The sequence below is a fragment of the Saccostrea cucullata genome, unplaced genomic scaffold, assembly GCF_032062105.1.
Source record: "Saccostrea cucullata isolate Sc308-1 unplaced genomic scaffold, CSIRO_AGI_Scuc_v1 ctg1020, whole genome shotgun sequence".
Taxonomy (NCBI): domain Eukaryota; kingdom Metazoa; phylum Mollusca; class Bivalvia; order Ostreida; family Ostreidae; genus Saccostrea; species Saccostrea cuccullata.
In genome coordinates, this window is record NW_026931054.1 from 165,658 (window position 1) to 175,823 (window position 10,166).

General features: G+C 34.1%; 1 protein-coding gene across 1 annotated transcript in view; it reads left to right on the plus strand.

Annotated features, from left to right (window-relative positions):
- LOC134231196 (transient receptor potential cation channel subfamily M member 2-like) overlaps positions 1–7,692 on the plus strand; it is a 53,847-nt gene extending 46,155 nt beyond the window's left edge. The window contains exons 30-36 of the mRNA XM_062713115.1: positions 627–721; positions 1,143–1,358; positions 1,905–2,121; positions 2,948–3,067; positions 3,661–3,942; positions 5,112–5,123; positions 5,678–7,692. Of these exons, the coding sequence (XP_062569099.1) occupies positions 627–721; positions 1,143–1,358; positions 1,905–2,121; positions 2,948–3,067; positions 3,661–3,942; positions 5,112–5,123; positions 5,678–5,782 (1,047 nt within the window). The 3' untranslated portion in view covers positions 5,783–7,692. The remainder of the gene's footprint in view (positions 1–626; positions 722–1,142; positions 1,359–1,904; positions 2,122–2,947; positions 3,068–3,660; positions 3,943–5,111; positions 5,124–5,677) is intronic.
- The last annotated feature ends 2,474 nt before the right edge of the window (positions 7,693–10,166 follow it).

A 10,166-nucleotide genomic window follows, 5' to 3' on the forward strand; every position in this document is an offset into this window, starting at 1 on the left:
ATATAAGTATTAAATATCCAAGATATCGTTTACTTTAGATTTTAAACATATTAGACATGATAAAAAGGATGCACCCAATGATTATCCACCTTGAATAAAGGTCTCTCCTGAGAAAGAAGATTTGTGTTTTAATGGTCGCCATGCTTATTTTTGGAAAGGATGTTATTATCCACCCATTCTGTTGCCGAGATATGACCATTTCTGACAAATGAACTGTTCTTGTCATAAAAATTAACTCACATGGAAAGAAATATAAAACTCGGAAAAATCTTTCAACTTATGTGACAAACGCTAGAAAATACCGCCAATATCACGTGATTCGCGCATGCGCAGAACGGTGGTTGATGTGCATTAAAATCGGGGAGGATCAATTTAAAATATAATCAACATTAAAACCAAATATTGTTTCTTGTATGGAAGTTATTCAATTAGTTTGCGAACTTTTTGATCACCCCTCGTAACTATGTATACATATATTCACATCAGAGTGTATAGTCACATCAGAGTGGGGGTATTACTAGTTAGCCTTGGCTCACATATTTCTTGTTCATTCAATTTGTCAAATCTTGTACATAGAATATCTATAATATAGAATATATAATATATATCTAATTTTTTCTGTCTAGACATCATACGATGTTTATGATCCAAAGATTTATACCTTGGCCACTGAAAAGTTTTCTGATGAGGAGAGAATGTATGTGGATCTGGACATAATATTGTAAGTAAATCAATATGTGTATGATATATTGCTCTTTATGTTTCCAAAGATATGGTCTGTATTTTACATACAATCTGACTGAAAAGTACATACATTCAAAATAGAGATCAAAATTTATTTATGATAAAAATTTGTTGATGACGTGATGTATTGGAGAATAATATGGCCATGGCATCTCTTTGATCTTTTCAATATCCTTAGTAGAATCAACCTTAAGTACCGTGATGATTTCAACATTTATACATTGGATCCTAAATGTGTATTTTGAGCTTAATTAAGAATAAAGAAATAAAAATTTTATGATCAGAAATAAACAATAAGGAGACCCCACTGTGATAGACAATAGGTAGAAAATATTACTACTATATTACACTGCTCTTTACTGAATCCCTGTTGAAGCCCTTTCTATCGTATCTTCAAGAGTGAGGAAACAAAAGGAGGAATATGCCAAAATGACAGAAGAGGAGTTGGTAGGATTACCTCCCTTACCGTCCATTCCCAACATGAAGTGGAATTCTATTCTCACTGTTGTTCATCATACAAATGGAGGAAGGAAACAAATCATCGACCGGAGGTCCTGGATCTCTAAGGACGACCAGCCCTGTAGATATCAACTGGACCCTAATGGACTTCCCCTGTAATAATATATGTGGTGTTTTTTTGCATATTGTTTTCATTGATAACAAAATTGAATTTTTATTTGGTGAGCATGACATCAATTAAATATTTTTTAAGGGATGAACAAAATTGATTTTTAGTTCATCATCTTAGCCAGATGTTTTACTTAATTAAGTAAGCCTATTTGATTAACAAGTGTCACCTGTCTGTATGTGAACATTTCACCTTACGCATGGGGCTAGTTTTAATGGAACTTCCCAGAAAGCATTCTTGGTTAAAGGGATTTGAATTTAGATAAAGGGAGTGGAAAGGGGTATCCAGGAAAACTGAAAATTATCCCCACTTTCAAAATATGGTGGTTCCATAGTACAAAATTCAAAATACTTTCCAGGAGTTTGTACACTAAATGAATGTTATTTTGATTACCAACCATAAAAGCTACAATACCATCAGGGGCTGGTTTGAAAATTCAGTGGACATGTGTATGTTCATCTTGTATCATTGAATGTAGTCAATTAATTTGTGTAATACATTCTGGCACTTCTCTTTTACTTTTTTCATCTAGGAATCCTATGGGACGAACTGGAATTACAGGAAAAGGAAACCTATGGCGCTGGGGACCAAATCATGTGATTAAGGCCGTGTGTACTCGATGGAGACAGAAGTATAATCAGGAGAACCAGCCCAGTGGTTATCTGTATGTGGAGGGAAAGCGAGTCCTGGAGTTTATAGCCACTCAGAGGGACGGGGATAATCTAGAAACTGTGTATGAACTACCAGGGGTAAGTGTTCATTCTGGATGTATTTGTTTCTGTTTAATGTTTCAGCCAACTTTCTTGAAATAATTAATGGCCCTATCAAATGGTCTAGGAGCAAAAGAATTTTGATTTGGGCTATGGCTTTTTAGAGAGTTTGTGCCCTTGGGACCATTGTTTTTTTTTTTTTTTACATTTTTATCATGTAACAAAATATCTCTCAAGATTTCTGGGGCATGACATTGTTTACAGTAGTGACAATCCAACGATTCCAATAATTTTATGCACAATGGTAATAATATGTTTTACGGTGTGACCGTTATCATCAAAAACACTTAGCCGCTACTGCTCTGTTCATACGACGTCACAAAGGGGAGCTGACAGCCGAGCGTCTGTTTGAAACTATAGAACAAGTGCAATTTTTGTCGAAAAACATTGCATCTCTCTTTGAAAGATTTCTACAAACTGAAAGTCTGATATATGCTTTACATTTATTTATTTATTCGGCAATATTCGCGCAAAGGACATTGGGTACATTGGGAATGTTGACAGAGAAATTTCCAACGATTCCAATAATTTTATGCACAATGGTAATATAATGAAAATGTGTAACATAAATCTTTCAAAAAAGGGATTTGTTTTGCTTTGAATATTCTATATCATCAAAAAGATTTGTTTAATGCTGAGGCAGGAGATTTGTCAAGTTGATAACAATGTATTTCTCACCAAATGTGCAGTGAATATCAAGAATCAGAGAGGGTCATGCAAGAGTCTAAACATGGCACAACTAGAATGATTTAGAATTTTGTGTAAGGATTTTAATAAAACGTAGGTATAATTGTGATTTTTGTAGGGAGTTCTTCATGGTCTATCCTCTCCATATTCTGTTGTCTGCGAGTCTTTCCTGAAATCTGTGTTTGATGAGAATGAAGTTGAATCAAAACCAACTCTGGACCAGGGAGATATGATTCAGGTATAGTGAAAAAAAATATTGAAAAGCTTTTATAAAAAAAAGTTACAGACTGAAAATTTAAATTTTAAAAATGTAAATAAGAGTTATTTTTGAGAACAGTAAGATTTTATACCCTGCCATGATTATGACTTGGGCATATTGTTTATGTCATGTCTTTTGTAGCTGTCCTTTTGTCTAACTTACTTTGCTTTTGCTCAGTTTCAAAATAGTCCTACAATGATAAAATTGGTTGAGAACCATTTTCTGACATTACTTCATAAAACAACATACACAGGTATATTTCTGTAAGGGCATTTTAACCATAATATTTCTTAAAATATCCCAAGTTATGCATATAAGAAAAAAAAATTGAAATAATGAGATTTCATTTAGCTGTAAAGGGGTAAATCAACACTTCATACTGCATGCTATAAAAGAAAACAGCTATATTGAAATTATCAGTCCTGTGTATAAACAAAAATTATTCTCATAATTTTACTAATTAGCTCAGACCAGATGAACAAGGAACTTTTCTTGTCTTGTTGCAATTAAACATTCTCAAGTCCTATGCACATATTTCTAGTATCAACATCTATATCCTTACTTTTTTGCAGTTTTTTGCACAGTTTGCAACTCTGAATGTCAATGTTAAGACATCTTTCTCCATGGGAAATCCTGAACTTTCCACTTCTCAGTTGTTTTCTGGAGTTCATGGTTCCCGCACCAGTTCCCGCACCAGTCTAAGAACAGAGGCAGACTCCCAGGGCTTCTCGGCCTCCCTGTTATACAAAGGTTACCTGGATGATCCACGTAACACGGATAACGCATGGATGGAGGCAGAAGTCTGGAATTTTCATTATGACCTTGGAGATAACTTTGAGTTAAGAATGTCAGAGGTAAGATTATAAAAATGTCATATTTGTAAGGGTAACATGTGAAATTTTTATCCCACAAATACCATTGCTGGCCATGGAGCATAGGACCAAAAAATAAAATTAGCTTTGTTTGGCGTTGCCGTCCGACTCAAGTAAATCGGTACAGTCAGAAGAATTTTTTTCAACTGATACGAATCGTAATTTTTTTATGGTATATTTATCCGGATTTAGGTGTCTGCACGTTTGAGTAGTATACAAAATAGGAAAGAATTATTTAAACGCTTGATTGATCGAACAGCTTTCATTAAAAAGCATCTATGTGATGTTGATTATGCGTATCACAAATCCAAGCATGGCTGTCAAAAGCGGTAATGTAAACTTGGTACAAAGATGTTGACGGCATGACTCTCCACGGTCATGTGTTTTAGAATGGCATAAATATACTGACGAATCAATTACCGGGTATACCTGTTTAAAATAGAAATTTCCAAGGTACAATGTCCTAGGCCAAGCTGTCTGATTTGCTAGATGAATCTAGTGGCCATTCTTGGATTCATGCATATGAAAACGACTTGTTTATGCCAATTCAATGTAGGCGATTTTTTAATTAATACCATGTATATTAAAGGTTTAAAACTAATAGGGTTTGAAAATAAATAACAACTGGGAATCAATTCGGACTGCAGTTGTTGTTAAGCAAACAAAAACCCATGACACCCGGATCCTAAAAACATTTCTGAAATTGAAAAAAAAATATATTTTCCCTACCTACCGACCCAAACGTATAAAGTCTGAGTCGGCAATGCCAAACCAACAATATTTTAATTGTGGCCTTGGTCAGCAATGATTTCAAAGGGATAAAAATTTTACATTAATGTAAATTATAATTTTCTGTTTTTTATACTGAATTTGGAATAATTATTTAGAATGCATTTCAAGGAAAATTTCATGGTGAACTTTACATGCAAGCAGTCTGCACAGTTAATTATTTATACTATTACCCATCGACATGCATTTTCAACCATTGCAGTATTATGTTACCCGGAGGACATGGATTATGCATGTGGAATGGGTAATTGTACTGTGTACTTGATTTTTAAAGCAAATCAAATTTGACTATTTAAAGTGAAAGGATAACAATATAAATGTATACATATATCATGACAAAATGCTTTTAATACCATTTTCAGGCACACAGCAGGGTACGTTCTGGGTACAGTATAGCTAGTTAAATCCTAGCTTATGTGCTAGTTATTAAGTGCACACCACATCTCAGCAATTTTTACTAAAATTTGACAATCCAGCCAGTTTATATATATTTCCATTGTTTTTGTTTAGCTGACTTGTGCTTTTAAATCAAGGCAAATGAGAAAATTATAACTAACAAAAGATCCTGCATATAATTTATTCTGTTTGAAAACAGCAAAATAAAGTATTAAGGAGATTTAAGTTGAAAAGAATGAATTTTCAAATATGTTTTTCTGAAAGAAGTATGGTTTCTATTAGGGAGCATGGGGTGTGTTACTAACAGTAACATGCTAGTACAGTAAAACTCATTTAGTACAAGCACAGATATTGCAAATTCACGGATATAGCTAAGTTTTCTTGGATCCCCAGCTATATAAATTTAACAAATTCCTTAAATGGATATAACAAATTATGGATATAGTGAAGTAATTTCATAGGTCCCAGGACTTCGTTATAACAGATTTTTACTGTATATAAATGTCAATTTTTTTCTCTATTTCTTCTTCAGGAAAATGGTACAACTTGGAAGGAAGTGCTGCCGAATGTCAAGTTGTTTGGAAATGAGGGTGCCATAATTCAGGAGGCAGCCAAAATCCAGGATGCCTACTGTTAACCCTCGCTGTAAAACAGGAGGAAAACGAGGCCAAAGATGTATCTACTTGTATTGGCATAAACTGTATATGCTTTAATATTATGAATGTATCAACATGTTTGTTAACTTTTTTTTGTTTTGGTTGTTTTTATGCCACCCTTCGAAGAAGAGTGGGCATATTGCTTTGTTGCTATCTGTTGGTCAATCTGTCCGTCCACCAAGTTTCCGTTCATTTTCTTCACAGTGGTTGCACATAAAGAAATGAATTTTGGTATACAGATTTTCATAAGAATATCTAGGTCAAGTTCTGTTTTGGGTACGATTGAGCCATTTTTGACAAAGTTATGCCCTTAGACTTAGAAGAATTTCTATTATGAGGAGGGGCGGGGGCATAAGTGTTTCACAAACATCTCTTGTTTTTTTTTTCTTGACTATTAGTTTAATTTTAGTTGATTTACATTTATGTACATTTAAAGAAACATTAAATAGTTTTATTTTTTTTTCATTATTTAAATAATCAAATAGATACAATTTATATGCATAATGATATTTTATTTTCAGTAAAATTGCTACTTTTTGATTTATTTTTAATAATAAAGTGTTTATTCAAATTGTGTATGCTATGAATGTATATGAATATATACTTTTTACTTATATATGGATGTATTTGAATACTTAAACCTGATGTTAATTTTATTTTTGTTTGTTTCCAAAAGGAGAAAAGATCTCATCAGCTGATACTGTCATGCTGAGCTTAAACCTCTTTAATGGCTCTTGATATTATTTTAGAATAAATTGTCTTTATATGTTTGTGCTGTTTTTATAAATCTGTATCCTAATTGCTTGATTGATTTATTTTACTGCTTTTATATTTGTTCAATATTTTCAGTTTGGAGAGGGATATAACTATTGGTTTGTTGCTGTTTTGTTTTGTTTTTTAAAATAATTTGGACTAACTTTTTATTGCTTTAAATATTATTAAGAATAAAATGAGCATCTATCTCATTAAATTATTATTATCGGCTATATTTTATTTGTGCATTGATAAGAAATTTAGATCTTCAGATACATTATATCATGTTCATGCTAAAAATGTCCAATATAGAGTTTTGGTGCTCTTTAGGTTTTATATGTTTGTGGTCATAATGAACATTTGACACATTTAGATTTAATCTTGTCAATTTTTTATTTTGTTTATGTTGAGGTTTAATTCTTAATATCAAATATACCTACATGTATATATACATTATTGTCAAAGTTATGATGAATGGATTTTATTATGTTTATTTTGAAGGAATGAAAAGCAAAAAATAGCTGATAAATATAGTGTTATTCCCTCTCGCTATTATAGTGTTATTCCCTCTTGCTATTGTTATAGATTGATGTATTCAAAATTTTATGCAGTCACTAAGTATTGAGTAGTTGGCTTAATCATGAATAAGTGTTGGACACATCCACACCATGTATTGTATTTATTTATGGTTTATTAGCAGTGTTCATGAATTGGCACATTGTTGTGTGTGCCAAAACCACTAAAATATGAAACTCCCATTTGGCCATTTCAGTTTGGTGGAGCCATTGCATGTGTTTGTAGGAAAGTTTTTCTTCTCTGTATAATTTGTTGAGATTGATGCATGTACATGTGCTAGTATTTTTCAGGAATGATAACCCCAGACGTGTAGTTAAACCAGGGTATTGAATAATGTCTCTCTTTTTTAAAATCAACTTTTTACAGTATTGTTGAAATGTTATGAGGCTGCACTTATTTTTCACATCTTGCCATTACACATTTTCAGCTACATTCCACTTTATCCAGCTACACAACTTCAAATTAAACGACTAGCATGCATTTACAATTTATACAACAGTTAACAGTTTGAAATTGTGAACAAATAAAGAATGCTTGCTTGAACATTAAAAATGAAATGCTTTGGGTGATTTCTTATTTTTTTAAATTTGTAAAAAAAAAATATCTGTTGTGGATGAAGAGTCCTATAACCACTAGACTAAATATGATATAGCCCTGGATTTTTGGAGGACATTATCCTGGTATTTAAAGCTGGATACTGGTTCAGTTTGCATATAAATAGAAAAAGTTTCAATGCCTTAAATATTAGGAAATTTAAAACTTTAATTTATTCAATTTTTTTTGAATGACTAACAAGACTGCTTTGTATTGGTAGTTTGTCCACTAAATATCTTGTGGACCTTTCTTTAGACAAACTTACTTTGAAATACCATACTTGTACTTCTCTTTCTTCCAATAAAGTGCAGGTCCTTGTGGGCATCATCACACTTTACTATTTTAAGATCTGAGGACATGTTTCTCAAAAATAGTTAAAACGCTATTTTCCCCAAGAATTTGTCAATGAATTATAGATGCTTAAGGAGGCTGGGACAAAGAAAAAAAATCATACATTTTAGTTTTAAAATATGGAGCTCTTCTTCTAAAGGAGGTCAAAATAGTCTAGAAATGGCCATAACACCCCCCGCCCCCTTTAAGCAAGTTTCCTCACAAAAAATGAGATACCTTACCAGGCATTTGGAAAAGATACCAGAGGGTGATATTTCTTAAACAATCCATCTGGGTAATCGTCTGAATAGCCTAAATTAGAGGTTTTGGTGTACTTGTATGTTCAAAAAAACATAGTGAAAACAACGTAGAAATCAAGAAAATGGCAGTTGTAAAATAATTATACCACGAGATATGAAACATAAATTTGAGGAATGGCAATTGTAAAATAATTATACCACGAGATATGAAACATAAATTTGAGGATTGTGTCATCTGACTTTGAAGAGGACGTAGGCATAGTGGAGAGTCCTCTACTTTCAATTAAAAGCTTGATAAAATAGTACTGTCACTTTTAAATATTAAACAATTTTTTTCCAGCCAGTTTCTCGCAAAAGGAACTTGCAGTCTTTGTTGACTCTTTCGTTTTCTAGTAGCTACACCAATAGATGGAGAAAAGGTGAGGATGGAATGGCTACTAGAGAGTGTAAGATCTTACACATCATAACTGCTTTGGCTGCCTGTCTATGATGTTGCAGTGGTTCCCACCTCAGCTGCTGAATCATTGAGATGACGACACTGCTGGTGGTCTGCTAGTCGGCCAGCATGTATCTTGCAGCTTGGCGCTGTACATTTTCAACCTTGTTGATGTTCTAGGTAGAAGGGTCCCGCACAGTACAAACATATTCATGGAGAAAGGCTGTGGTCATGATTGAATTCCATCAACCAATTTCTTTTCCATTCTTGGAGGCTATCTAGGTCCTGTTGTAGCACTGCTGTGTTTTCTGGTCTGCTCATCTTCCTACGCAGGAGGAGGAGTCTGCAAACAGACGAGCTTTCGAATTCACTTGCACTGGTAGGTCATTGATCTACACATGGAAAAGCAGTGGACATAACACTGTCCCTTGAGGTACTCCAGAGGTTCTTGATGCTGATTCTAACATAATGCCTTCCACTTCAACACACTGGGATCTGTTGCTTAGGAAGGACTCAATGCAAGACAAAGTTGAGTGGCAGATTCCATATTGGTGTAGTTTTTTTCGCCAACGGCTGGTGTGGCTTATAGCCGAAAGCCTTGAAGTTTGGATGTTCTCGTTTAGCCCTTCTACCAGGTCTTGGATGGTGAGTGTAAGTTGAGATTCGCAAAATCGTGATTTGCAGAATCCATGCTTCAGATGATGTGTTTGCAAAGCATCCATAATGCTTCAGCCACTTTATCAGACAAAATTTTCAAGAATGTGTTGGTCAAAGCATATTTTCCCAGCATAATGGAGCTATATATATTTACAGTATAATGTGTTCCAGGACTTTGTAGCATACAGAAGTTAAAGACACTGGACGATAGTTGGATGGCTTCTCTTTTCTCTCTTGAAGATTGGTGTATCTCTGGCTGTATTCCAGTCTGAAGGTGTTCTGCCTTGATGTACTGAGGCCTGAAAGACAAGTGTGAGTGCAGGTATTACTTGTATACATCTTGATAGAAAGATGCATGGTTCCATCCTTAGGTGGATCCTCCTTCATCGTTTGTTTTGACACAGTCCACTACAGCTGATTGTGGTGTCCAGCCTAAAACCAAGTGGCTCTACGTCACTGCTGTTCTATTTTACTGTCTATCTCACTTCTGTTTATTTATTATATTTCCACTTCTCTGCTCTTCAATCTCCTTCTCCCTGCTCCCCTTATGCCAAAGCTCTCAGTGCCCTCCACATGGACTGTCCCACGAATCCTATACAATCCACCAGACCTTCCATCCATTCTGCTGATAGTCCTTCAGAAGGTCTTAGTACTTTAGATTTTTCCTTTCGTACTCATCCTCCTTCCCATGGAACTGTTAATTCCAAAATATTTGTCTGTCTTGTAGCCACTGACCAAATGACTACATCCGGCCTCTTG